General features: G+C 52.0%; 1 protein-coding gene across 4 annotated transcripts in view; it reads left to right on the forward strand.

The window, feature by feature from the left end:
* The window catches only part of LOC147013780 (cartilage acidic protein 1-like), a 348,068-nt gene that overhangs the window by 261,732 nt on the left and 58,949 nt on the right, over positions 1–27,387 (forward strand). For 3 of the 4 annotated variants that reach the window (XM_085851004.1, XM_085851003.1, XM_085851005.1), the window contains one exon: positions 5,539–5,581. The exons of the other annotated variant lie outside the window; for it this stretch is intronic. In XM_085851004.1, coding sequence (XP_085707130.1) covers positions 5,539–5,581 — 43 coding nt within the window. The remainder of the gene's footprint in view (positions 1–5,538; positions 5,582–27,387) is intronic. 4 annotated transcript variants of the gene reach the window in all.

The raw sequence follows: 27,387 nt of genomic DNA on the forward strand, positions 1-27,387 counted from the left end.
ATTCTGAGATTATATTGACATTCGGGATTCCGTACACGACGTCCCTTCTCCTCTCCCCCACAATCCTTCTCCACCCACCATGCCAGAACTGCTCCCAGAATCCTCCCAACTCCTTTCCATGCACGCTTCATAAATAGTTGGTTCATATTTCAAAAGCCACTGGACCAGATTCTATCCCTGCAATTGTTCTGAAGATGTGCTTGCCAAAATTGTCCCCTATTTTCTCAAAACTCTACACCCTATGCCTATCAAAGCCGGTTTTCCCACTTTGCTGGAAGTTGGTTTCAGTTGTACCTGCTTTTAAAGGCTAGGGGAAAGATCTGATCCGTCCAATCAAAGGCCGATCAGCATTGTTCTCATTATGAGTGAGGTATTTGAATGCCTTATCAATGAGCAGTTTATGACTTTCTTGGAAGACCACAATCTCATAAATGATGCTCAATGTGGATTCCGTCATTTCCTATCTACTGGTGATGTTCTTTCCCTCATAACTGAACTCGTGAACCAGGCCCGAGACCAGCGAGGTGAGGCTAGACTTTTAGCCACTGACATCTCTAAGGCTTATGATAAAGTTTGGCATTAGAGTCTCATTCACAAGCGAAAGTAATGTGGTATCTCTGGACCTTTGCTTGCAATAATCTCATACTTTCTCAAAGATCGCCAAATTTTTGTGTGGTATGAGGGTCAATCTTCTGCAGTCCATAACATTAATGCAGGTGTCCATAAGGGCTCTGTGCTGGGACCTTGTTTGTTTCTCCTTGACAGAAATGAGCTGCCTGACATTTCTTCTTGGCTAGCCATTTATGCTGATGACTTAACCCTATACACTACTTATTCTGGCTCTCTGCCTGCATCACTCTGCCTTCAAGCCAGTGTCAATCTAAATTGGGACCTTGAATGTGTCAATAAATGGGGAAAAAGAGACTGGTTCATCACCATCAATCAAAAGAACACCCACCTGCTATCCATGTCCAGGTCAAGATCCCTCTCCTTTCATGACCTAGTTATGGACCAAACATCATGAACAGAAATTTGATGGCATCTGTATTCTATGTCTGGACATCACTTCTTACCTTGGTTGGGATAAGTACATTTCTGGGCATCACAAAAACAGCCTCCCAGTGGCTTGTATCAGGCTCGCCGATACTTTCCTCCGGAAGCCTCGCTCCACCTGCACAAGACCACCATACATCCAGTCATGGAATACTGCAGTCACATCTGTGCAGATGCTCTGACTCATTTTCTGTTCCTTATTGACAGAATTCAATGACAAGTAATTAACATGGTAGGCCATGATCTTGGATCATCTCTGAAACCTCTCTCGGTTCAACTTTCTGTGGTCTCTCTCTGTCTCTTCTGCCGGTACTATAATTGGAAGATGCTCAAAGGGCCTTTCACTACTTGTCCCTCCTTTGCATACTTAAAAGCACTCGATACATTTGGCAGCCTCTGCATACACTCACACTGTTTGTGTTTCCAAGGTCAGCACAGTACGATATTTCTCCAGTTTTTTTTTTACCTACACATTGCCAAACTCTGGATTTCCCAACCTGCATCCCAGCATCATACAACCAACCTTTCCCAGTTTAAAAGAAATGCGAATAGGTATCGCCTTTCCCAGTGATTTCCCCGATTCACGTTTTATTTTTTGTAGCCCCCAACTTTGAGTGGCCTTAGGCCTTGTGATGAGCAAACTCTCAATAAAAAAATTAATAAATCCCTGTTTTTTTGTTTGTCTGTGACCAGGATATCTCAAAAAGTTAAGGACGGATTTGGATGAAATTTGGTGGACAGGTTGGGTGTGTGACTGGAATGAATTGATTAGATTTGGGTGAAGATCCAGATCTGGATATGTACGATAATTTTTCAGTGATTCTTCATCATTGAAAGATATGGTCAAAAAGGATATGTAGCATGCGATCTCAAAAAGTTATGGATAGATTCAGATGAGATTTTGTGCATTAGTTGGGGAGGTGACAAGAATACAGTTAGCCTATTCGATTTTGGATGCAGATCCGGCCGATCAGTGTGATACAAAACGGAAAATGTTTAGCCTGATGGAGGTATGTGCTCTTCCGAGTGCCGTTCTAATTAGCCCGTGCTCATGAAGCGAAAATCGGGGTTAAGCAATGGGTCGCGTACGTGCGTAAATGGCATACGTCTGCTTTTTCATAATTCCCTTTTCTCTGCAACCGCTTGTTGGATTGACTCAATTTTCACCATACATTGAAACTTAGCTCGTGTCCCATTGTGAATAAGTGTTATAATGTTTTTTTTTAAATGATTGCATTGGTGCCCTCGTTATGACATCATAATTGCATACGTAGAACATTCCATCCGATCAGTATGAAATTTTTTGAGGGTCATCTCGGGATAAATTGGTCAACAGAAAAAAATTGATGACGTCATTGGTGTTGTGGTTTGGCAACCATTTTTTTGGTTTTTTTTAAAACTTCAAAAATCTTCTCCAAAACGGCTGGATAAATCGAGGGGAAACTTCACACACGCATTCCCCCAAGCCTTGGGGATACCAGGGTGCTCATGAATAATTGATAGGTCACATGGTTTGGCAGCCATATTTGATTGAAGGAAAATATTTTTTTAACTGTCTTTCTTGAACCGTTGCATCAATTGACATGAGAATTCAAAATTATGATCTAGTAGTGATCAAAATATGTTTTAAATTTCAACCTGATCAGACACATGATCTAGCAGCCAGAATTATTTAATATTTTGATCTGGGCTCTTGTTTTTTATTTTTATTTTTTTAATAAGGCTCATTTGGCTGTGCCTGGATGGGTTTGAGGGGAAAGGAGTAGCAGGTGAAACTCGAATCCTCTCCAGGTTCCTCCTAATGACTTCATCTTTGCTTTTTGCTTGTTTGGGTTCCTTCTCATGACTCCAATGCAGTACATATTTTATTTGGTCTTACATTTGATTTTAATTACATTTTTAAATCCCATTCTGAATTAATTTGCATAAAGAGGACAATCGGTCAGATGTCCGATCAAGGCGGGGTTGCATCAAAGCGGGACGTCTTGGTGCCCGGTCATCACTGCCAGCAGTTATATAGTGGTAGTTCCAGGTTTAAGAACGTACATAAAAAAACCGTACATGACTATGTCTGGTGTTGGCTTCATGGTTGAGGTGGTGGGCTTGGGATCCTCGAGTCCTGAGTTAAAATCCCGCTCAGCTGTTGAATTAATACCAGGTGGGGTTAACTCGAACTGTCATCCTTCCGAGGTCGGCAAAATGAGTGCCCAGCATGCTGGTAGACTGTGTCGGAGTGGTGACCCATCCAGGATTGTGCCCAATAGCCAATGAGACTGCTAAGGCAGCACCAACGCTCTGCACAGAGTATGGTCCCAATGGAATGAAAAACCATTCAACAGAGGAAATTGAAACTTTACCACATGTTACATGACCATTTTATACAGCGCATATTTACTTGGATGATGCACGGTTCCTTGGATGACACCCACCCCCTCAGAACTTACATGACAAATTAAACAAAGCCTAATGCCCAGAGACAACGTCACTTCCTCAAGTTAGAAATTAGAATCATTGTGATCGCTTCAGTCTTCATTGCGATTGGCTGGTGAAAAATAGTGAAGAAGAAGAAGTTGTACAATTTGTCGTTTTAATGATCTCCCGATTGATACTTTCTTGATGCATTCTGACGCCTTTATCAGCCTTGGTAGTTATGAAAATACTCCATAAAGAGAATAAAAGCTACTTCGTGAACGATTATGAATGTACTCTCGAGCAGACTTTTCAAAGTATCATTTGTTCACATTGACCTCAGAAGTGTAGAGAGATGCAATTAGAAATTAGCCGCCAGAAGAGTTGGCTCGCACCAAGTCCTTCTCAAGGCTGCGTGGGGTAAGTGGCTATCTGCCAATTCATATACAATGGCTATCTGCCAATTCATATAAATACCATCGAGTTTTTATATATAATCATATTACACATCATTCGAGAAGTTTGTTTGTTTGTTTGACTTCTACGCATCGCCTGCTGTACAGAGTAGATTGTAAACTGGTTTTACTTGGATAGGAGGGAAGGAAGGTTTTTGAGGGTAAAATATATTCATGGTTTCATGGTGGAGAAGGATTCCAATTCTCTCTCGATAAAAAATTTACATGACATCGCACTTCTCATAGGCAGGGGACTCGTACTAAAACATGCCAATTCGTACTGTTCCTCCTTTTCATGCCTTCCCATTTGATGAAGGTCGTATGAATCCCTTAGAATCACGAGATGAAATTCCACTTCTTCTGCACTTTTTATTTGTGCATTACACAAGTGCAAACATGACATATCAGTCTCTTGTTTCTGAAAAATATTGACTTGAAATTGCATTACTATTGGTACTACTTTCATTGCAGGAGATATTCAACATCACAAACATTTGATCTTATTTCTCAAAAACATTTTTTTCATCAGGATAACCACAACATACACACACAGTGGTGCACTCGAATGGTCGGGCCAGTAAGGACCATATGATGTAATCAATGGCTATCTGCCAATGTTTGTTCCAATGGAAAATGCAGTCAATCACCCATTTTCACAGCTCATATACCTCGATATTTTAGGAGGGACATTAAAAGGCAGTGATTGAGATGTGAATGGCTTTTGGAGATGTTCAGGTATTGATGAATAAGATGATTGAACCTTTATCAGACATTGCCACAGTGGACCAATACTTGTAGCATTGTGGTATGGAGGCCTTTGGCTATGAGTCGAAATGATTACTTATCCTATTATCGAACCACATGACAATTACTTCAGAGATCCATTACTTTTCCTCCAAATAGGTATGCAATGTTTTCTTAAAAGAGGACAACAATACTTTCCCACGTGTTGCAAGCATCAGCACAGATGTTCCTGTGCTGGAAAAATGAGAAGATTTTCCAAATAACCGTCTGGTTCTCCCAAATCTTCACCAATTTTCTAGCACGGGCCTGGCAGGCACCTGTGACGTCCTCTTTCTCCTGCTGCGATGAAAGCACAATTGCCCCATTTCGACAGACATTTCCCACCTTTTTATGGAGTGCCTCAACTTCTTTAAGGATGCATCATCACAAGATTAACTCTTTGGACTCTGCAGTCCATTACTCTGCGGTCGTGTGTGTGCGAACTATACACCGACCTGTGGTCTCGAGGACACGATTGTTTATTATTGAACGATCCTGTGAGATTACCATTGGCCATGTAATGATAAAGAATGGACCGTGGATTTCAAAAGCCCACATTTCATTTTTCACGGAACCATACGTTTCGTTTGTAGAATCACTTGTGCATGTCTCCATATGCTGTTGAAGCGATACACATTGATTGCCAAAAGGGATGGTTGTTTTTGGCTGCTAATTCAATTATAGATCCCTGTAAATCCAGAACAAATTGCATTTCGCAGTCTTGTATTAAGTAAGATAAAAGCAGCACAGCGAGCAGACAATATGGTTGGTCTTGCATTGCATTCGGCACTTTAATGTTGAGTTGAAATGACGTGTCGATTTGTGTTCTTTTACGCAGTGCAGCGAAGGTTTCTCGGAAGATGATGCCGGGATGTGTGTCGGTAAATTTCAAATCCACTCTTTGCTTGGACGGTGGCCATCCTGTGTTTGCCCGTATGCACTGTGCCCCCCAGATAAATGTTATAAATGGTGTTTGCATGCTCCGTGGCCACGTTTGCTCTCCAGGTAATGTTTCAGTGCTCATTATCACCTCCTCCGTCTCATTATTTTGTGCAGAAATTGTCCTCGCTCTGTCTCAAAATTGTTCTGCAATATCTGACCTCATTCATTTCATGCTTAACGTCGGATTTTCTATATTTTTGGGATGGGATCATTAACGATTTTTTTTGAAAAAACGCTTTCCTGCATACCGAGATTACTGTTTGGCGATGTAATAATAATGGGCCAAGTAACCTTTCCTTGTGTATGAATTTGATTAATTCTCCCTTTGTAAAAGTGCAGAGTGAACAAAAAAAGAGAGTAAATGTTTTCCATTGCTTTGATAGCGTACTGAGAGTTTTGGTGCAGGGATGTGTTTCAACGTCTGGATTTGATTAATTGTGTGACCGAAATGAAAACGTGCTTCATCGTCGTCGAGGTTTCCGAAAAAAAACAATGTGGCTTTTGGGAGGCTTTAGGATTTCTTTCATATCAAGTTTATTTCCTCTCTCCTGACTCTGCAAAACCACCTTCTCTTCTTTCCCAACTTCTGAATTTCTCTATCCTCAATTAAAATTGTCTCCATGAGACTCCTTCTCACCCTTCCCCCTCCCGCAAGTATGGTACATCATAAATGTATGATTCTTTAAAGCTTCAGAATAATAGGATTTCATAATATGATCTCAATTAAGTGGAAAGACTTTTATCCCACACTTGTACAAATATGGTAATACAGAATATACATTCTGGCTGATAATAATAATCAATGTGCCCACTAATCCAGATATGGCATCACAAGGAAAACAATTCCAAGACCTTACATGATCTCTTCTTGTTCAAATGATCACTTCCTGTATTCTGCTTCATATTGATCTCTTCCCAGACGAGTCCTAGTTCCTGAAACTTGGAGCATTCTTGCGCTTTCACTTTTGTAATTATTTTATTCTGAGCAAAATTGTGCCTCTTGCACTTTGGATTGAAACCTTTAACTGTTTCTTATATGAATGGATATATTCGATGGACTATTTTTCTTAACCATGATTCTGTAATATTTATTTCATGTTGATGTTAATTTTTGGCACATTTCACCAAAGCTCATGGAGGAGCTCGTACTCACGAGATAAGCTATATACATAACGAAAATGACATATCCCCACCAGACTGCGTTATCATTCATCGTTATTCCAAAAGCTCTTTGTTTTGTTGCATCAGTGCACAGCCATGACATTTCCTCTTGTTTTTAAGATAGGTTCAAAAGACAGATTGACTGTGAAGGATTTCCTTTTTGTATAGTTTTCTTATTATTGTTTGTCAGGGGGCATTGCTTTATTATTTTTACCCCCACTCAACATCGATACTCTCCGCTTCCTCCATTCCCTCTTCACTCCAATCTCTTCCTAAATTTATTTCCCTTCTTTGGATCTATCTATCTATCTATCTATCTATCTATCTCTCTCTCTCTCTCTCTCTCTCTCTCTCTCTCTCTCTCTCTCTCTCTCTCTCTCTCTCTCTCTCTCTCTCTCTCTCTCTCTCTCTCTCTCTCTCTCTCTCTCTCTCTCTCTCTCTCTCTCTCTCTCTCTCTCTCTATATATATATATATATATATATATATATATATATATATATATATATATATATATATATATATATATATATATATATATATATATATCTCTCTCTCAATCTCTCTCCATATCTCTCTCTCTCTCTCTCTCCCCCTCTCCCCACTCTCTCTCTCTCCCTCTCTCTCCCCCTCTCCCCCTCTCCCCTCTCTCTATCTCTTCCTCTCTCTCTCTCTCCCCCTCTCCCCTCTCTCTATCTCTTCCTCTCTCTCTCCCCCTCTCCCCTCCCTCTCTCAATCTCTCCCTTGCCCTCCCTCTGTCAATCTCTCTCCATAACTCTCTCCCTCTCTCTCCCTCCCTTTCTCTCCTTTTCCCCTCTCTCTTCCTCTCTCTCCCTCCCTCTCCTTCTCTATCCCCCTCCCTCCCTCTCTCCCCCATCCCTCCCTCTCTCTCCCAATCTCTCTCTCTCTCTCTCTCTCTCTCTCTCTCTCTCTCTCTCTCTCTCTCTCTCTCTCTCTCTCTCTCTCTCTCTCTCTCTCTCTCTCTCTCTCTCTCTCTCTCTCCCCCTCTCCCCACTCTCTATCTCTATCTCTCCCCTCCCTCTCTCTCTCTCTCTCTCTCTCCCCCTCTCCCCTCTCTCTCTCTCTCTCTCTCTCTCTCCCCCTCTCCCCTCTCTCTATCTCTTCCTCTCTCTCTCCCCCTCTCCCCTCCCTCTCTCAATCTCTCCCTTGCCCTCCCTCTGTCAATCTCTCTCCATAACTCTCTCCCTCTCTCCCCTCCCTTTCTCTCCTTTTCCCCCTCTCTCTTCCTCTCTCTCCCTCCCTCTCCTTCTCTATCCCCCTCCCTCCCTCTCTCCCCCATCCCTCCCTCTCTCTCCCAATCTCTCTCTCTCTCTCTCTCTCTCTCTCTCTCTCTCTCTCTCTCTCTCTCTCTCTCTCTCTCTCTCTCTCTCTCTCTCTCTCTCCTCTCTCTCTCTCTCTCTCTCTCTCCCCCTCTCTCCCTCTCTCCCCATCCCTTACTCTCTCTCTCTCCCCCCATCCCTCCCTCTCTCTCCCACTCCCTCTCTCTCTCTCCCCCATCCCTCCCTCTCTCTCCACGCCTCCCTCCCTCTCTATCTCCCTCTCCCACTCCCTCTCTCCCCCATCCCTCCCTCTCTCTCTCCCCATCCCTCCCTCTCTCTCTCTTCCTCTGTCTTCCTCTCTCTCTCTCTCTCCCTCCATCTCTCTCTTCCCCCCTCCCCCCTCTCTCCCCCTCCCTCTGCTTCTCTCTCTCTTTTTCCCTCTGTCTTCCTCTCTCTCTCTCTCTCTCTCTCTCTCTCTCTCTCTCTCTCTCTCTCTCTCTCTCTCTCTCTCTCTCTCTCTCTCTCTCTCTCTCTCTCTCTCTCTCTCCCTCTCCACCTCTCTCTCCAGATCTGTCTTCCCTCTCTCTCCCCCCCTTCTCTGCTTCTCTCTCCCTCCCTCTCCCTCTCTCCCTCCCTCTTCTTCTGTCTTCCTCTCTCTCTCTTCCTCTCTCTCGCTCCCCTCTCTCTCCCTCCCTCTCTATCTTTCCTCTGTCTTCCTCTCTCTTCCTCTCTCCCTCCCTCTCCTTCTCCCTCCCTCTTCCTCTCTGTCTTCCCCTCTCTCTCTTTCTCTCTCTCCTTCTCTCTCCCCCCCTCTCTCTCTCTCTCTCTTTCCCTCCTCTCTCTCTCTATCTCTCTCCCCCTCTCCCTCTCTCTTCCTCCCTCCCTCTCTCCCTCAACTTCCCTCTCCCTCTCTGTCCCCCCCTCTCTCTCTCTCCCCCTCCCTTCCTCAATCTCTCTCCCTCTCTTCCTCTCTGTCCCCTCTCTCCCCCTCTCTATCTCTCTCTCTCCCCTCTCTCTTTCCCTCTCTCCACTCCCTCTCTTCCTCTACTTTCTCCCTCTCTGTGCCTCCTCTCTCTCTCCCTCCCCCCTCTCTCTCCCCCTCTCTCCCCTCCCTTTCTCTCCCTCTCTCTCTCCATATCTCTCTTTCTCCCTCTCTCCCCTCTCTCTCCCTCTCCCTCTCTCTCTCTCTCTCCATCCCTGTCTATCTCTCTCCCCCTCTCCCTCACTCTTCCTCTCTCTTCCACTCTCTCCCTCTCTCTCTCTCACTCTCCCCCACTCTTCCTCTCTCTCTCTCTCTCTCTCTCTCTCTCTCCCCCATCCCTCCCTCTCTCTCCCCCTCTCCCCTCTCTCTCTCTCTCTCTCTTCCTCTGTCTGCCTATCTCTTCCTCTCTCTCTCCCCCATCCCTTCCTCTCTCTCTCTCTCATCCCTCCCTCTCTCCGCAATCCCTCCCTCTCTCGCTCCCACTCCCCTCTCTTCCCCACTCCCTCCCTCTCCCTCTATCTCTCTTCCTCTCTCTTCCTCTATCTCTCTCTCTTCTTCTATCTCTCTCTCTCTTTCTCTCTCTCTCTCTCTCTCTCTCTCTCTCTCTCTCTCTCTCTCTCTCTCTCTCTCTCTCTCTCTCTCTCTCTCTCTCTCTCTCTCTCTCTCTCTCTCTCTCTCTCTCTCTCTCTCTCTCTCTCTCTCTCTCTCTCTCTCTCTCTCTCTTTCTCCCTCTTCCTCTCTCTCTCCCCCTCCCTCCCTCTCTCCCTCTTCCTCTCTCTCTCTCTCCCCCATCCCTCCCTCTCCCCCCCATCCCTCCCTCTCTCTCTCCCACTCCCTCTCTCTCTCCCCCATCCCTCCCTCTCTCTCCCCCTCTCCCCTCTCTCTCTCTCTTCCTCTGTCTGCCCATCTCTTCCTCTCTCTCTCCCCCATCCCTTCCTCTCTCTCTCTCTCATCCCTCCCTCTCTCTCCCCCATCCCTCCCTCTCTCCGCAATCCCTCCCTCTCTCCGCAATCCCTCCCTCTCTCTCTCCCACTACCCTCTCTCCCCCACTCCCTCCCTCTCCCTCTATCTCTCTCCCTCTCTCTTCCTCTATCTCTCTCTCTCTTCTTCTATCTCTCTCTCTCTCCCTCTCTCTCTCTCCCTCTCCCCCACTCTTCCTCTCTCTCTCTCTCCCCCCATCCCTCCCTCTCTCCCCCATCCCTCCCTCTCTCTCCCACTCCCTCTCTCCCCCATCCCTCCCTCTCTCTCCCCCTCTCCCCTCTCTCTTCCTCTGTTTGCCTATCTCTTCCTCTCTCTCTCCCCCATCCCTTCCTCTCTCTCTCTCTCATCCCTCCCTCTCTCTCCCCCATCCCTCCCTCTCCCTCCCCCCCCCCCCCCCCTCCCCCCCCTCCCCCCCTCCCTCCTCTCCCCCTCCCTCTCTCTCCCCCCCTCCCCTCTCTCCCCCCCTCCCTCCCTCTCCCTCTATCTCTCTCCCTCTCTCTTCCTCTATCTCTCTCTCTCTTCTTCTCCCTCTCTCTTCCTCTATCTCTCTCTCTCTCTCTCTCTCTCTCTCTCTCTCTCTCTCTCTCTCTCTCTCTCTCTCTCTCTCTCTCTCTCTCTCTCTCTCTCTCTCTCTCTCTCTCTCTCTCTCTCTCTCCCAATATCTCTCTCTCAATCTCTCTCTCAATCTCTCTATCTCTTCCTCTCTCTTCCGCTCTCTCTCCCTCTCCCTCACTCTCTCCCTCCCTCTCCTTCTCTATCCCCCTCACTCCCTCTTCCTCCCTCCCTCTCTCCCCCTCTCTCTCTCTCTTCCTCTTCCTCTCTCTCTCCCTCCCTCTCTCAATCTCTCCATATCTCTCTCCCTCTCTCCCCCTCCCTTTCTCTCCCTCTCCTCCTCCCTCTCTCTTCCACTCTCTTCCTCTATCTCTCTCTTCCCCTCCCTCTCTGTCTTCATATCTCTCTTTCTCGCTCTCTCCCCCTCCCCTTCTCTCCCTCTCCCCCTCCCTCTCTCTTCCACTTTCTTCCTCTATCTCTCTCTTCCCCTCCCTCTCTCCCTCTCTCTCTCTCTCTCTCTCTCTCTCCATATCTCTCTTTCTCCCTCTCTCCCCTCTCTCTATCTCCCTCTCTATCTCTTCCTCTCTCTCTCCCCTCCCTCACTCTCTCTCTCTCCCCCTCTCCTTCTCTATCCCACTATCTCTCTCCCCCATCTGTCCCTCTCTCTCCCACTCCCTCTCTCTCTCAATCTCTCTCTCCCCCTCCCTCCCCTCCCTCTCTCTCCCTCTCCCCCTCTCTCTTCCTCTCTTCCCCATTCCTCCCTCTCTCTCTCTCTCTCTCTCTCTCTCTCTCTCTCTCTCTCTCTCTCTCTCTCTCTCTCTCTCTCTCTCTCTCTCTCTCTCTCTCTCTCTCTCTCTCTCTCTCTCTCTCTCAATCTCTCTCCCTCTCTCAATCTTTCTCTCTCTCAATCTCTCTCCATATCTCTCTCCCCCTCTCCCCTCTCTCTCCCCCTCTCCCCTCCCTCTGTCAATCTCTCTCCATAACTCTCTCCTCTCCCCCTCCCTCACTCTCTCCCTTTCCTCCTCTCTCTTCCTCTCTCTCCCTCCCTCTCCTTCTCTATCCCCCTCCCTCCCTCTCCTTCTCTATCCCCTCCCTCCCTCTCCTTCTCTATCCCCTCCCTCCCTCTCCTTCTCTATCCCCATCCCTCCCTCTCCCTCTTTCCCCCTCCCTCCCTCTCCCTTTCTCTCCCTCCCTCCCTCTTTCTCAATCTATCTCTCTCAATCTCTCTCCATATCTTCCCCTCTCTCCATCTCCCTCTCGATCTCTCTTCCTCTCTTCCACTCTCTCCCTTTCCTCCTCTCTCTTCCTCTGTCTTCCTCTCTCTCCCCTCCCTCTCTCAATCCCTCCATATCTCTCTCCCTCTCTCCCTCCCTCTCTCTTCCACTCTCTTCCTCAATCTCTCTCTTCCCCTTCCTCTCTCCCTCTCTCTCTCTCCATATCTCTTTCTCGCTCTCTCCCCCTCCCTTTCTCTCCCTCTCTCTTCCACTTTCTTCCTCTATCTCTCTCTTCCCCTTCCTCTCTCCCTCTCTCTCTCCATATCTCTTTCTCGCTCTCCCCCCTCCCTTTCTCTCCCTCTCTCTTCCACTTTCTTCCTCTATCTCTCTCTTCCCCTTCCTCTCTCCCTCTCTCTCTCTCCATATCTCTCTTTCTCCCTCTCTCCCCTCTCTCTATCTCCCTCTCTATCTCTCCCTCTCTCTCTCCCCCTCCCTCACTCTCTCTCTCTCTCCCCTCTCCTCTATCCCACTCTCTCTCTCCCCCATCCGTCCCTCTCTCTCCCACTCCCTCTCTCTCTCTCTCAATCTCCCTCTCCCCCTCCCTCCCCCTCCCTCCCCTCCCTCTCTCTCCCTCTCCCCCTCTCTCTCCCTCTCTCAATCTTTCTCTCTCCATATCTCACTCTCCCCCTCCTCTCCCCTCTCTCTCTCCCCTCTCCCCTCCCTCTGTCAATCTCTCTCCATAACTCTCTCCCTCTCCCCCTCCCTCCCTCTCCCTCCCTCTCCCTTTCTCTCCCTCCCTCCCTCTCTCTCAATCTCTCTCCATATCTTCCCCTCTCTCGATCTCCCTCTCGGTCTCTCTTCCTCTCTTCCTCTCTCTCTCCCCCTCCCTCACTCTCTCCCTTTCCTCCTCTCTCTTCCTCTGTCTTCCTCTCTCTCCCCTCCCTCTCTCAATCTCTCCATATCTCTCTCCCTCTCCCCCTCCCTCTCTCTTCCACTCTCTTCCTCTATCTCTCTCTTCCCTTCCCTCTCTCCCTCTCTCTCTCCATATCTCTTTCTCGCTCTCTCCCTCCCTTTCTCTCCCTCTCTCTTCCACTTTCTTCCTCTATCTCTCTCTTCCCCTTCCTCTCTCCCTCTCTCTCTCCATATCTCTCTTTCTCCCTCTCTCCCTCTCTCTATCTCCCTCTCTATCTCTTCCTCTCTCTCTCACCCCCTCCCTCACTCTCTCTCTCTCTCTCCCCCTCTCCTTCTCTATCCCATTCTCTCTCTCCCCCATCCGTCCCTCTCTCTCCCACTCCCTCTCTCTCTCAATCTCTCTCCACATCTCTCTCTCTCCCTCCCTCCCTCCCCTCCCACACCTCCCTCCCTCTCTCTTCCTCTCTCCCCCGTTCCTCCCTCTCTGTTCCTCTCCCACTCTCACACTCTCACTCTCAGTCTCTCTGCCTCTCTCAGTGTTTCTCTCACTCAATCTCTCTCCATATCTCTCTCTCCCCCTCTCCCCTCTCTCTATCTCTTCCTCTCTCTCTCCCCTCTCCCCTCCCTCTGTCAATCTCTCTCCATAACTCTCTCCCTCTCCCCTCCCTCACTCTCTCCCTTTCCCCCTCTCTCTTCCTCTCTCTCCCTCCCTCTCCTTCTCTATCCCCTCCCTCCCTCTCCTTCTCTATCCCCCTCCCTCCCACTCTCCCCTCCCTCCCTCTCCCTCCCTCGCTCCCTCTCCCTTTCTCTCCCTCCCTCCCTCTCTCTCAATCTCTCTCCATATCTTCCCCTCTCTCCATCTCCCTCTCGATCTCTCTTCCTTTCTTCCGCTCTCTCTCCACGCCTCCCTCCCTCTCTATCTCCCTCTCCCACTCCCTCTCTCCCCCATCCCTCCCTCTCTCTCCCACTCCCTCTCCCCCATCCCTCCCTCTCTCTCTCTTCCTCTGTCTTCCTCTCTCTCTCCCTCCATATCTCTCTCTTCCCCCCTCCCCCTCTCTCCCCCTCCCTCTGCTTCTCTCTCTCTCTTTTTCCCTCTGTCTACCTCTCTCTCTTCCTATCTCTCTCTCTCTCTCTCTCTCTCTCTCTCTCTCTCTCTCTCTCTCTCTCTCTCTCTCTCTCTCTCTCTCTCTCTCTCTCTCTCTCTCTCTCAATCTCTCTCTCTCTCCCTCTTCCTCCACCCCTCTCTCTCTCTCTCCCCCTCTCTTTTCTCTCTCCCTCTCTCCCTCTCAATCTCTCTCTCCCTCTCCACCTCTCTCTCCAGATCTGTGTTCCCCTCTCTCCCTCCCCCTCTCTGCTTCTCTCTCCCTCCCTCTCCCTCTCTCCCTCCCTCTTCTTCTGTCTTCCTCTCTCTCTCTCTCTCTTCCTCTCTCTCGCTCCCCTCTCGCTCTCCCTCCCTCTCTATCTTTTCCTCTGTCTTCCTCTCTCTTCCTCTCTCCCTCCCTCTCCTTCTCCCTCCCTCTCCCTCTCTGTCTTCCCCTCTCTCTCTTTCTCTCTCTCCTTCTCTCTCCCCCCCTCTCTCTCTCTCCCTCTCTTTCCATCCTCTCTCTCTATCTCTCTCCCACTCTCCCTCTCTCTTCCTCCCTCCCTCTCTCCCTCAACTTCCCTCTCCCTCTCTGTCCCCCCTCTCTCTCTCTCCCCCTCCCTTCCTCAATCTCTCTCCCTCTCTTTCTCTCTGTCCCCTCTCTCCCCCCTCTCTATCTCTCTCTCTCTCTCCCTCTCTTTTCCCTCTCTCCCTCTACTTTCTCCCTCTCTGTGCCTCCTCTCTCTCTCCCTCCCCCTCTCTCTCTCTCCCTCTCTCCCCTCCCTTTCTCTCCCTCTCTCTCTCCATATCTCTCTTTCTCCCTCTCTCCCCTCTCTCTTCCTCTCCCTCTCTCTCTCTCTCTCCATCCCTGTCTATCTCTCTCCCCCTCTCCCTCACTCTTCCTCTCTCTTCCACTCTCTCCCTCTCTCTCTCCCTCTCCCCACTCTTCCTCTCTCTCTTTCTCCCCCATCCCTCCCTCTCCCTCTCTCCCCCTCCCTCCCTCTCCTTCTCTATCCCCCTCCCTCCCTCTCCCTCTCTCCCCCTCCCTCCCTCTCCCTCTCTCCCCCTCCCTCCCTCTCCCTTTCTCTCCCTCCCTCCCTCTCTCTCAATCTATCTCTCTCAATCTCTCTCCATATCTTCCCCTCTCTCCATCTCCCTCTCGATCTCTCTTCCTCTCTTCTGCTCTCTCTCCCCCTCCCTCCCTCTCCCCCTTTCCTCGTCTCTCTTCCTCTGCCTTCCTCTCTCTCTCCTCCCTCTCTCAATCTCTCCATATCTCTCTCCCTCTCCCCCTCCCTCTCTCTTCCACAATCTCTCTCTTCCCCTCCCTCTCTCTCTCTCCTTATCTCTTTCTCGCTCTCTCACCCTCCCTTTCTCTCCATCTCTCTTCCACTTTCTTCCTCTATCTCTCTCTTCCCCTTCCTCTCTCCCTCTCTCTCTCCATATCTCTCTTTCTCCCTCTCTCCCCTCTCTCTATCTCCCTCTCTATCTCTTCCTCTCTCTCTCTCCCCCTCCCTCACTCTCTCTCTCTCTCTCCCCCTCTCCTTCTCTATCCCACTCTCTCTCTCTCCCCCATCCGTCCCTCTCTCTCCCACTCCCTCTCTCTCTCTCAATCTCTCTCCACATCTCTCTCTCTCCCCCTCCCTCCCCCTTCCTCTCTCTCCCTCTCCCCCTCTCTCTTCCTCTCTCCCCCATTCCTCCCTCTCTCTTCCTCTCCCTCTCTCTCTCTCTCCCTCCCTCTCTCAATCTCTCTCTCTCTCTCTCAATCTCTCTCCCTCTCTCAATCTTTCTCTCTCTCAATCTCTCTCCATATCTCTCTCTCCCCCCTCTCCCCTCTCTCTCTCCCCCTCTCCCCTCCCTCACTCTCTCCCTTTCCCCCTCTCTCTTCCTCTCTCTCCCTCCCTCTCCTTCTCTATCCCCCTCCCTCCCTCTCCTTCTCTATCCCCTCCCTCCCTCTCCCTCTCTCCCCCTCCCTCCCTCTTTCTCTCCCTCCCTCCCTCTCTCTCAATCTATCTCTCTCAATCTCTCTCCATATCTTCCCCTCTCTCCATCTCCCTCTCGATCTCTTCCTCTCTTCCGCTCTCTCTCCCCCTCCCTCACTCTCTCCCTTTCCTCCTCTCTCTTCCTCTGTCTTCCTCTCATTCCCCTCCCTCTCTCAATCTCTCCATATCTCTCTCCCTCTCCCCCTCCCTCTCTCTTCCACTCTCTTCCTCTATCTCTCTCTTCCTCCCTCTCTCCCTCTCTCACTCCATATCTCTTTCTCGCTCTCTCCCCTCCCTTTCTCTCCCTCTCTCTTCCACTTTCTTCTTCTATCTCTCTCTTCCCCTTCCTCTCTCCCTCTCTCTCTCCATATCTCTCTTTCTCCCTCTCTCCCCTCTCTCTATCTCCCTCTCTATCTCTTCCTCTCTCTCTCTCCCCTCCCTCACTCTCCCTCTCGCTCCCCCTCTCCTTCTCTATCCCACTCTCTCTCTCCCCCATCCGTCCCTCTCTCTCCCACTCCCTCTCTCTCAATCTCTCTCCACATCTCTCTCTCTCCCCCTCCTTCCCTCCCCCTCCCTCCCTCTCTCTTCCTCTCTCCCCCATTCCTCCCTCTCTCTTCCTCTCCCTCTCTCAATCTCGCTCTCTCTCTCTCTCTCTCTCTCTCTCTCTCTCTCTCTCTCTCTCTCTCTCTCTCTCTCTCTCTCTCTCTCTCTCTCTCTCTCTCTCTCTCTCTCTCTCTCTCTCTCTCTCTCTCTCTCTCTCTCTTTCTCTCTCTCTCTCTCTCTCTCTCTCTCTCTCTCTCTCTCCCTCTCTCAATCTTTCTCTCTCTCAATCTCTCTCCATATCTCTCTCCCCCCCTCTCCCCTCTCTCTATCTCTTCCTCTCTCTCTCCCCTCTCCCCTCCCTCTGTCAATCTCTCTCCATAACTCTCTCCCTCTCCCCCTCCCTCACTCTCTCCCTCTCCCCCTCTCTCTTCCTCTCTCTCCCTCCCTCTCCTTCTCTATCCCCCTCCCTCCCTCTCCTTCTCTATCCCCCTCGCTCCCTCTCTTCCTCTCCCTTTCTCTCCCTCCCTCCCTCTCTCTCAATCTCTCTCCATATCTTCCCCTCTCTCCATCTCCCTCTCGATCTCTCTTCCTCTCTTCCGCTCTCTCTCCCCCTCCCTCACTCTCTCCCTTTCCTCCTCTCTCTTCCTCTCTCTCCCCTCCCTCCCTCTCCCCCTCTTCCTCTGTCTTCCCCTCTCCCCCAACCCTCCCTCTCTCTCCCCCTCTCTCACTCTCTTCCTCTGTCTGCCTCTCTCTTCCTCTCTCTCCCCCATCCCTCCCTCTCTCTCCCACCCCCTCTCTCTCTCCCCCATCCCTCCCTCTCTCTTCCTCTCTCTCCCCCACTCCCTCCCTCTCCCTCTATCTCTGTCCCTCTCTCTTCCTCTATCTCTCTCTTCCTCTCCCTCTCTCTCTCCCGCTCTCTCCCTCCCCCTCTCTCTCTCTCCCTCTCTCAATCTCTCTCCATATCTCTCTCTATCTCCCTCTTCCTCTCTCTTCCGCTCTCTCTCCCTCTCCCTCTCCCTTTCCTCCTCTCTCTCCCTCTCCTTCTCAATCTCCCTCCCTCCCTCTCCTTCTCTATCCCCCTCCCTCCCTCTCCTTCTCTATCCCCCTCCCTCCCTCTCCTTCTCTATCCCCTCCCTCCCTCTCCTTCTCTCTCCCTCCCTCTCTCTCAATCCATCTCTCTTCTTCTCTCTCTTCCTCTTCTCTCTCTCTTCCTCTCCTCTCTCCCCTCTCTCTCTATCTCTCTCCCCCCTCTCTCTCCCTATCTCTCTCATCCTCTCTCCCCTCACTCCCTCAGTCTCTCTCTCCAAATCTCCCTCCCTCTCTCTCCCTCTCTCTTCCTATCTCTTCCGCTCTCTTTCTCCCCCTTCCTCCCTCTCCTTCTCTCTCCCTCTCTCACCCTCTCTGTTTCTCTCTCCCTCTCTCTTTCTCTCTCCCCCTCCCTCTTCTTCTCTCTCTCTCCCTCAATCTCTCTCTCTTCCTCTGTCTTCCTCCCTCTCCCTCCCTCTCCCTTTCTCTCCCTCCCTCCCTCTCTCTCAATCTCTCTCCATATCTTCCCCTCTCTCCATCTCCCTCTCGATCTCTCTTCCTCTCTTCCGCTCTCTCTCCCCCTCCCTCACTCTCTCCCTTTCCTCCTCTCTCTTCCTCTGTCTTCCTCTCTCTCCCCTCCCTCTCTCAATCTCTCCATATCTCTCTCCCTCTCCCCCTCCCTCTCTCTTCCACTCTCTTCCTCTATCTCTCTCTTCCCTTCCCTCTCTCCCTCTCTCTCTCCATATCTCTTTCTCGCTCTCTCCCCCTCCCTTTCTCTCCCTCTCTCTTCCACTTTCTTCCTCTATCTCTCTCTTCCCCTTCCTCTCTCCCTCTCTCTCTCCATATCTCTCTTTCTCCCTCTCTCCCCTCTCTCTATCTCCCTCTCTATCTCTTCCTCTCTCTCTCGCCCCTCCCTCACTCTCTCTCTCTCTCCCCCTCTCCTTCTCTATCCCACTCTCTCTCTCCCCCATCCGTCCCTCTCTCTCCCACTCCCTCTCTCTCTCAATCTCTCTCCACATCTCTCTCTCCCCCGCCCTCCCTCCCTCCCTCCCCTCCCTCCCTCTCTCTTCCTCTCTCCCCCATTCCTCCCTCTCTCTTCCTCTCCCTCTCTCAATCTCTCTCTCTCTCAATCTCTCTCCCTCTCTCAATCTTTCTCTCTCTCAATCTCTCTCCATATCTCTCTCTCCCCCCCTCTCCCCTCTCTCTATCTCTTCCTCTCTCTCTCCCCCTCTCCCCTCCCTCTGTCAATCTCTCTCCATAACTCTCTCCCTCTCCCTCACTCTCTCCCTTTCCCCCTCTCTCTTCCTCTCTCTCCCTCCCTCTCCTTCTCTATCCCCTCCCTCCCTCTCCTTCTCTATCCCCCTCCCTCCCGCTCTCCCCCTCCCTCCCTCTCCCTCCCTCCCTCCCTCCCTCTCCCTTTCTCTCCCTCCCTCTCTCTCAATCTCTCTCCATATCTTCCCCTCTCTCCATCTCCCTCTCGATCTCTCTTCCTTTCTTCCGCTCTCTCTCCACGCCTCCCTCCCTCTCTATCTCCCTCTCCCACTCCCTCTCTCCCCCATCCCTCCCTCTCTCTCCCACTCCCTCTCCCCCATCCCTCCCTCTCTCTCTCTTCCTCTGTCTTCCTCTCTCTCTCCCTCCATATCTCTCTCTTCCCCCCTCCCCCTCTCTCCCCCTCCCTCTGCTTCTCTCTCTCTTTTTCCCTCTGTCTTCCTCTCTCTCTTCCTATCTCTCTCTCTCTCTCTCTCTCTCTCTCTCTCTCTCTCTCTCTCTCTCTCTCTCTCTCTCTCTCTCTCTCTCTCTCTCTCTCTCTCTCTCTCTCTCTCTCTCTCTCTCTCTCAATCTCTCTCTCTCTCTCTCTCTCTCTCTCTCTCTCTCTCTCAATCTCTCTCCCTCTCTCACTCTTTCTCTCTCTCAATCTCTCTCCATATCTCTCTCCCCCCCTCTCCCCTCTCTCTATCTCTTCCTCTCTCTCTCCCCCTCTCCCCTCCCTCTGTCAATCTCTCTCCATAACTCTCTCCCTCTCCCCCTCCCTCACTCTCTCCCTTTCCCCCCTCTCTCTTCCTCTCTCTCCCTCCCTCTCCTTCTCTATCCCCCTCCCTCCCTCTCCTTCTCTATCCCCCTCGCTCCCTCTCTTCCTCTCCCTTTCTCTCCCTCCCTCCCTCTCTCTCAATCTCTCTCCATATCTTCCCCTCTCTCCATCTCCCTCTCGATCTCTCTTCCTCTCTTCCGCTCTCTCTCCCCCTCCCTCACTCTCTCCCTTTCCTCCTCTCTCTTCCTCTCTCTCCCCTCCCTCCCTCTCCCCTCTTCCTCTGTCTTCCCCTCTCCCCCAACCCTCCCTCTCTCTCCCCCTCTCTCACTCTCTTCCTCTGTCTGCCTCTCTCTTCCTCTCTCTCCCCCATCCCTCCCTCTCTCTCCCACCCCCTCTCTCTCTCCCCCATCCCTCCCTCTCTCTTCCTCTCTCTCCCCCACTCCCTCCCTCTCCCTCTATCTCTGTCCCTCTCTCTTCCTCTATCTCTCTCTTCCTCTCCCTCTCTCTCTCCCTCTCTCTCCCTCCCCTCTCTCTCTCTCCCTCTCTCAATCTCTCTCCATATCTCTCTCTATCTCCCTCTTCCTCTCTCTTCCGCTCTCTCTCCCTCTCCCTCTCCCTTTCCTCCTCTCTCTCCCTCTCCTTCTCAATCTCCCTCCCTCCCTCTCCTTCTCTATCCCCCTCCCTCCCTCTCCTTCTCTATCCCCCTCCCTCCCTCTCCTTCTCTATCCCCTCCCTCCCTCTCCTTCTCTCTCCCTCCCTCTCTCTCAATCCATCTCTCTTCTTCTCTCTCTTCCTCTTCTCTCTCTCTTCCTCTCCTCTCTCCCCCTCTCTCTCTATCTCTCTCCCCCTCTCTCTCCCTATCTCTCTCATCCTCTCTCCCCTCACTCCCTCAGTCTCTCTCTCCAAATCTCCCTCCCTCTCTCTCCCTCTCTCTTCCTATCTCTTCCAGCTCTCTTTCTCCCCCTTCCTCCCTCTCCTTCTCTCTCCCTCTCTCACCCTCTCTGTTTCTCTCTCCCTCTCTCTTTCTCTCTCCCCCTCCCTCTTCTTCTCTCTCTCTCCCTCAATCTCTCTCTCTTCCTCTGTCTTCCTCCCTCTCCCTCCCTCTCCCTTTCTCTCCCTCCCTCCCTCTCTCTCAATCTCTCTCCATATCTTCCCCTCTCTCCATCTCCCTCTCGATCTCTCTTCCTCTCTTCTGCCCTCTCTCCCCCTCCCTCACTCTCTCCCTTTCCTCCTCTCTCTTCCTCTGTCTTCCTCTCTCTCCCCTCCCTATCTCAATCTCTTCATACCTCTCTCCCTCTCCCCCTCCCTCTCTCTTCCACTCTCTTCCTCTATCTCTCTCTTCCCTTCCCTCTCTCCCTCTCTCTCTCCATATCTCTTTCTCGCTCTCTCACCCTCCCTTTCTCTCCCTCTCTCTTCCACTTTCTTCCTCTATCTCTCTCTTCCCCTTCCTCTCTCCCTCTCTCTCTCCATATCTCTCTTTCTCCCTCTCTCCCCTCTCTCTATCTCCCTCTCTATCTCTTCCTCTCTCTCTCGCCCCCTCCCTCACTCTCTCTCTCTCTCCCCCTCTCCTTCTCTATCCCACTCTCTCTCTCCCCCATCCGTCCCTCTCTCTCCCACTCCCTCTCTCTCTCAATCTCTCTCCACATCTCTCTCTCCCCCGCCCTCCCTCCCCTCCCTCCCCTCCCTCCCTCTCTCTTCCTCTCTCCCCCATTCCTCCCTCTCTCTTCCTCTCCCTCTCTCCCTCTCTCTCTCTCAATCTCTCTCCCTCTCTCAATCTTTCTCTCTCTCAATCTCTCTCCATATCTCTCTCCCCCCCCTCTCCCCTCTCTCTATCTCTTCCTCTCTCTCTCCCCCTCTCCCCTCCCTCTGTCAATCTCTCTCCATAACTCTCTCCCTCTCCCTCACTCTCTCCCTTTCCCCCTCTCTCTTCCTCTCTCTCCCTCCCTCTCCTTCTCTATCCCCTCCCTCCCTCTCCTTCTCTATCCCCCTCCCTCCCGCTCTCCCCCCTCCCTCCCTCTCCCTCCCTCCTCCCTCCCTCTCCCTTTCTCTCCCTCCCTCTCTCTCAATCTCTCTCCATATCTTCCCCTCTCTCCATCTCCCTCTCGATCTCTCTTCCTTTCTTCCGCTCTCTCTCCACGCCTCCCTCCCTCTCTATCTCCCTCTCCCACTCCCTCTCTCCCCCATCCCTCCCTCTCTCTCCCACTCCCTCTCCCCCATCCCTCCCTCTCTCTCTCTTCCTCTGTCTTCCTCTCTCTCTCCCTCCATATCTCTCTCTTCCCCCTCCCCTCTCTCCCCCTCCCTCTGCTTCTCTCTCTCTTTTTCCCTCTGTCTTCCTCTCTCTCTTCCTATCTCTCTCTCTCTCTCTCTCTCTCTCTCTCTCTCTCTCTCTCTCTCTCTCTCTCTCTCTCTCTCTCTCTCTTAATCTCTCTTGCTCCCTCCTCTCCCTCTCTCTCAATCTCTCTCTCTCTCCCTCTTCCTCCGCCCCTCTCTGTCTCTCTCCCCCTCTCTCTTTCTCTCTCCCGCTCTCCCTCTCAATCTCTCTCTCCCTCTCCACCTCTCTCTCCAGATCTGTCTTCCCCTCTCTCCCCCCCCTCTCTGCTTCTCTCTCCCTCCCTCTCCCTCTCTCCCTCCCTCTTCTTCTGTCTTCCTCTCTCTCTCTCTCTCTCTTCCTCTCTCTCGCTCCCCTCTCGCTCTCCCTCCCTCTCTATCTTTTCCTCTGTCTTCCTCTCTCTTCCTCTCTCCCTCCCTCTCCTTCTCCCTCCCTCTCCCTCTCTGTCTTCCCCTCTCTCTCTTTCTCTCTCTCCTTCTCTCTCCCCCCCCCTCTCTCTCTCTCCCTCTCTTTCCCTCCTCTCTCTCTATCTCTCTCCCACTCTCCCTCTCTCTCTTCCTCCCTCCCTCTCTCCCTCAACTTCCCTCTCCCTCTCTGTCCCCCCTCTCTCTCTCCCCTCCCTTCTTCAATCTCTCTCTCCCTCTCTGTCCCCTCTCTCCCCCCTCTCTATCTCTCTCTCTCCCCTCTCTTTTTCCCTCTCTCCCTCTACTTTCTCCCTCTCTGTGCCTCCTCTCTCTCTCCCTCCCCTCTCTCTCTCTCCCTCTCTCCCCTCCCTTTCTCTCCCTCTCTCTCTCCATATCTCTCTTTCTCCCTCTCTCCCCTCTCTCTTCCTCTCCCTCTCTCTCTCTCTCCATCCCTGTCTATCTCTCTCCCCCCTCTCCCTCACTCTTCCTCTCTCTTCCTCTCTCCCTCTCTCTCTCCCTCTCCCCCACTCTTCCTCTCTCTCTTTCTCCCCCATCCCTCCCTCTCCCTCTCTCCCCCATCCCTCCCTCTCTCTCCTACTCCCTCTCTCCCCCATCCCTCCCTCTCTCTCCCACTCCCTCTCTCCCCCATCCCTCCCTCTCTCTCCCCCTCTCCCTCTCTCTCTCTCTCTTCCTCTGTCTGCCTATCTCTTCCTCTCTCTCTCCCCCATCCCTTCCTCTCTCTCTCTCTCTCCCATCCCTCCCTCTCTCCGCAATCCCTCCCTCTCTCTCTCCCACTCCCCTCTCTCCCCCACTCCCTCCCTCTCCCTCTATCTCTCTCCCTCTCTCTTCCTCTATCTCTCTCTCTTCTTCTATCTCTCTCTCTTCCTCTCCCTCTCTCTCTCTCTCACTCTCCCTCTCTCCATCCCTCTCCCCCTCTCTCTCTCTCTCTCTCTCCTCTCTCCCAATATCTCTCTCTCAATCTCTCTCTCAATCTCTCTATCTCTTCCTCTCTCTTCCGCTCTCTCTCCCTCTCCCTCACTGTCTCCCTTTCCTCCTCTCTCTCCCTCTCCTTCTCTATCCCCCTCCCTCCCTCTCCCTCTCTGTCCCCCTCTCTCTCTCTCTCTCTCTCTCTCTCTCTCTCTCTCTCTCTCTCTTCCTCTCTCTCTCTCTCAATCTCTCTCCCCCTCCCCCCTCTCTCTCCATATCCCCCCTCTCTCCATCTCCCTCTCCCCCTCTCTCTCTCCCCCTCTCCTCTCACTCAATCTATCTCTCTCTCAATCTCTCTCCAAATCTCTCTCTCTCTCTCTCTCTCTCTCTCTCTCTCTCTCTCTCTCTCTCTCTCTCTCTCTCTCTCTCTCTCTCTCTCTCTCTTTATCTCTCTCTCTCTCTACCCCCTCCCCCTCTCTCTATCTCCCTCTCCACTCCATCTCTTCCTCTCTCTTCCACTCTCTCTCCCCCTCCCTCACTCTCTCTCCCCCTCCCTCACTCTCTCCCTTTCCTCCTCTCTCTTCCTCTCTCTCTCCCTCCCTCTCCTTCTCTATCCCCTTACTCCCTCTTCCTCCCTCCCTCTCTCCCCTCTCTCTCCCTCCCTCTCTCTCTCTTCCTCTTCTCTCTCTCTCTCTCTCTCTCTCTCTCTCTCTCTCTCTCTCTCTCTCTCTCTCTCTCTCTCTCTCTCTCTCTCTCCATATCTCTCTCCCTCTCTCCCCCTCCCTTTCTCTCCCTCTCCCCCTCCCTCTCTCTTCCACTTTCTTCCTCTATCTCTCTCTTCCCCTCCCTCTCTCCCTCTCTCTTTCCATATCTCTCTTTCTCCCGCTCTCTCCTCTCTCTCTCTCCCTCTCTATCTCTTCCCCTCTCTCTCTCCCCCTCCCTCACTCTCTCTCTCTCCCCCTCTCCTTCTCTATCCCACTCTCTCTCTCCCCCATCTGTCCCTCTCTCTCCCACTCCCTCTCTCTCTCTCTCTCAATCTCTCTCCACATCTCTCTCTCTCTCTCCCTCCCTCCCTCCCTCCCTCTCCCTCTCCCCCCTCTCTCTTCCTCTCTCCCCCATTCCTCCCTCTCTCTCCCTCCCTCTCTCAATCTCTCTCTCTCTCAATCTCTCTCCCTCTCTCAATCTTTCTCTCTCTCAATCTCTCTCCATATCTCTCTCCCCCCTCACCTCTCTCTCTCCCCTCTCCCCTCCCTCTGTCAATCTCTCTCCATAACTCTCTCCCTCTCCTCCTCCCTCACTCTCTCCCTTTCCCCTCTCTCTTCCTCTCTCTCCCTCCCTCTCCTTCTCTATCCCCCTCCCTCCCTCTCCTTCTCTATCCCCGTCCCTCCCTCTCCCTCTCTCCCCCTCCCTCCCTCTCCCTCTCTCCCCCTCCCTCCCTCACCCTTTCTCTCCCTCCCTCTCCCTTTCTCTCCCTCCCTCCCTCTCTCTCAATCTATCTCTCTCAATCTCTCTGCATATCTTCCCCTCTCTCCATCTCCCTCTCGATCTCTCTTCCTCTCTTCTGGTTTCTCTCCCCCTCCCTCTCTCTCTCCCCTTCCTCCTCTCTCTTCCTCTGTCTTCCTCTCTCTCCCCTCCCTCTCTCAATCTCTCCATATCTCTCTCCCTCTCCCCCTCCCTCTCTCTTCCACAATCTCTCTCTTCCCCTCCCTCTCTCCCTCTCTCTCTCTCCTTATCTCTTTCTCGCTCTCTCACCCTCCCTTTCTCTCCATCTCTCTTCCACTTTCTTCCTCTATCTCTCTCTTCCCCTTCCTCTCTCCCTCTCTCTCCATATCTCTCTTTCTCCCTCTCTCCCCTCTCTCTATCTCCCTCTCTATCTCTTCCTCTCTCTCTCTCCCCCTCCCTCACTCTCTCTCTCTCTCCCCCTCTCCTTCTCTATCCCACTCTCTCTCTCTCCCCCATCCGTACCTCTCTCTCCCACTCTCTCTCTCTCTCTCAATCTCTCTCCACATCTCTCTCTCTCCCCCTCCCTCCCCTTCCTCTCTCTCCCTCTCCCCCTCTCTCTTCCTCTCTCTCCCCCATTCCTCCCTCTCTCTTCCTCTCCCTCTCTCTCTCTCTCCCTCCCTCTCTCAATCTCTCTCCATATCTCTCTCTCCCCCCTCTCCCCTCTCTCTCTCCCTCTCCCCTCCCTCTGTCAATCTCTCTCCATAACTCTCTCCCTCTCCCCCTCCCTCACTCTCTCCTTTGCCCCTCTCTCTTCCTCTCTCTCCCTCCCTCTCCTTCTGTATCCCCCTCCCTCCCTCTCCTTCTCTATCCCCTCCCTCTCTCCCCTCCCTCCCCTCCCTCCCTCTTTCTCTCCCTCCCTCCCTCTCTCTCCAATCTATCTCTCTCAATCTCTCTCCATATCTTCCCCTCTCTCCATCTCCCTCTCGATCTCTTCCTCTCTTCCGCTCTCTCTCCCCCTCCCTCACTCTCTCCCTTTCCTCCTCTCTCTTCCTCTGTCTTCCTCTCATTCCCCTCCCTCTCTCAATCTCTCCATATCTCTCTCCCTCTCCCCCTCCCTCTCTCTTCCACTCTCTTCCTCTATCTCTCTCTTCCCCTCCCTCTCTCCCTCTCTCACTCCATATCTCTTTCTCGCTCTCTCCCCTCCCTTTCTCTCCCTCTCTCTTCCACTTTCTTCCTCTATCTCTCTCTTCCCCTTCCTCTCTCCCTCTCTCTCTCCATATCTCTCTTTCTCCCTCTCTCCCCTCTCTCTATCTCCCTCTCTATCTCTTCCTCTGTCTCTGTCCCCCTCCCTCCCTCTCCCTCTCGCTCCCCCTCTCCTTCTCTATCCCACTCTCTCTCTCCCCCATCCGTCCCTCTCTCTCCCTCCCTCTCTCTCAATCTCTCTCCACATCTCTCTCTCTCCCCTCCTTCCCTCCCCCTCCCTCCCTCTCTCTTCCTCTCTCCCCCATTCCTCCCTCTCTCTTCCTCTCCCTCTCTCAATCTCTCTCTCTCTCTCTCTCTCTCTCTCTCTCTCTCTCTCTCTCTCTCTCTCTCTCTCTCTCTCTCTCTCTCTCTCAATCTCTCTCTCTCAATCTCTCTCTCTCAATCTCTCTCCATATCTCTCTCTCCCCCCTCTCCCCTCTCTCTCTCCCCCTCTCCCCTCCCTCTGTCAATCTCTCTCCATAACTCTCTCCCTCTCCCCCTCCCTCACTCTCTCCCTTTGCCCCTCTCTCTTCCTCTCTCTCCCTCCCTCTCCTTCTGTATCCCCCTCCCTCCCTCTCCTTCTCTATCCCCTCCCTCTCTCCCCCTCCCTCCCCTCCCTCCCTCTTTCTCTCCCTCCCTCCCTCTCTCTCAATCTATCTCTCTCAATCTCTCTCCATATCTTCCCCTCTCTCCATCTCCCTCTCGATCTCTTCCTCTCTTCCGCTCTCTCTCCCCCTCCCTCACTCTCTCCCTTTCCTCCTCTCTCTTCCTCTGTCTTCCTCTCATTCCCCTCCCTCTCTCAATCTCTCCATATCTCTCTCCCTCTCCCCCTCCCTCTCTCTTCCACTCTCTTCCTCTATCTCTCTCTTCCCCTCCCTCTCTCCCTCTCTCACTCCATATCTCTTTCTCGCTCTCTCCCTCCCTTTCTCTCCCTCTCTCTTCCACTTTCTTCCTCTATCTCTCTCTTCCCCTTCCTCTCTCCCTCTCTCTCTCCATATCTCTCTTTCTCCCTCTCTCCCCTCTCTCTATCTCCCTCTCTATCTCTTCCTCTGTCTCTCTCCCCCTCCCTCACTCTCCCTCTCGCTCCCCCCTCTCCTTCTCTATCCCACTCTCTCTCTCCCCATCCGTCCCTCTCTCTCCCACTCCCTCTCTCTCAATCTCTCTCCACATCTCTCTCTCTCCCCCTCCTTCCCTCCCCCTCCCTCCCTCTCTCTTCCTCTCTCCCCCATTCCTCCCTCTCTCTTCCTCTCCCTCTCTCAATCTCTCTCTCTCTCTCTCTCTCTCTGTCTCTCTCTCTCTCCCCCTCTCTCTCTCTCTCCCTCTCTCTCTCCCTCTCTCAATCTCTCTCTCTCAATCTCTCTCTCTTAATCTCTCTCTCTCAATCTCTCTCTCTCAATCTCTCTCTCTCAATCTCTCTCTCTCAATCTCTCTCCCTCTCTCAATCTTTCTCTCTCTCAATCTCTCTCCATATCTCTCTCCCCCCTCTCCCCTCTCTCTATCTCTTCCTCTCTCTCTCCCCTCTCCCCTCCCTCTGTCCAATCTCTCTCCATAACTCTCTCCCTCTCCCCCTCCCTCACTCTCTCCCTTTCCCCCTCTCTCTTCCTCTCTCTCCCTCCCTCTCCTTCTCTATCCCCCTCCCTCCCTCTCCTTCTCTATCCCCCT

The sequence above is a fragment of the Eptatretus burgeri genome, chromosome 13 (assembly GCF_056783735.1).
Source record: "Eptatretus burgeri isolate ZD-2024b chromosome 13, Ebu_testis_v1, whole genome shotgun sequence".
Lineage (NCBI taxonomy): Eukaryota > Metazoa > Chordata > Myxini > Myxiniformes > Myxinidae > Eptatretus > Eptatretus burgeri.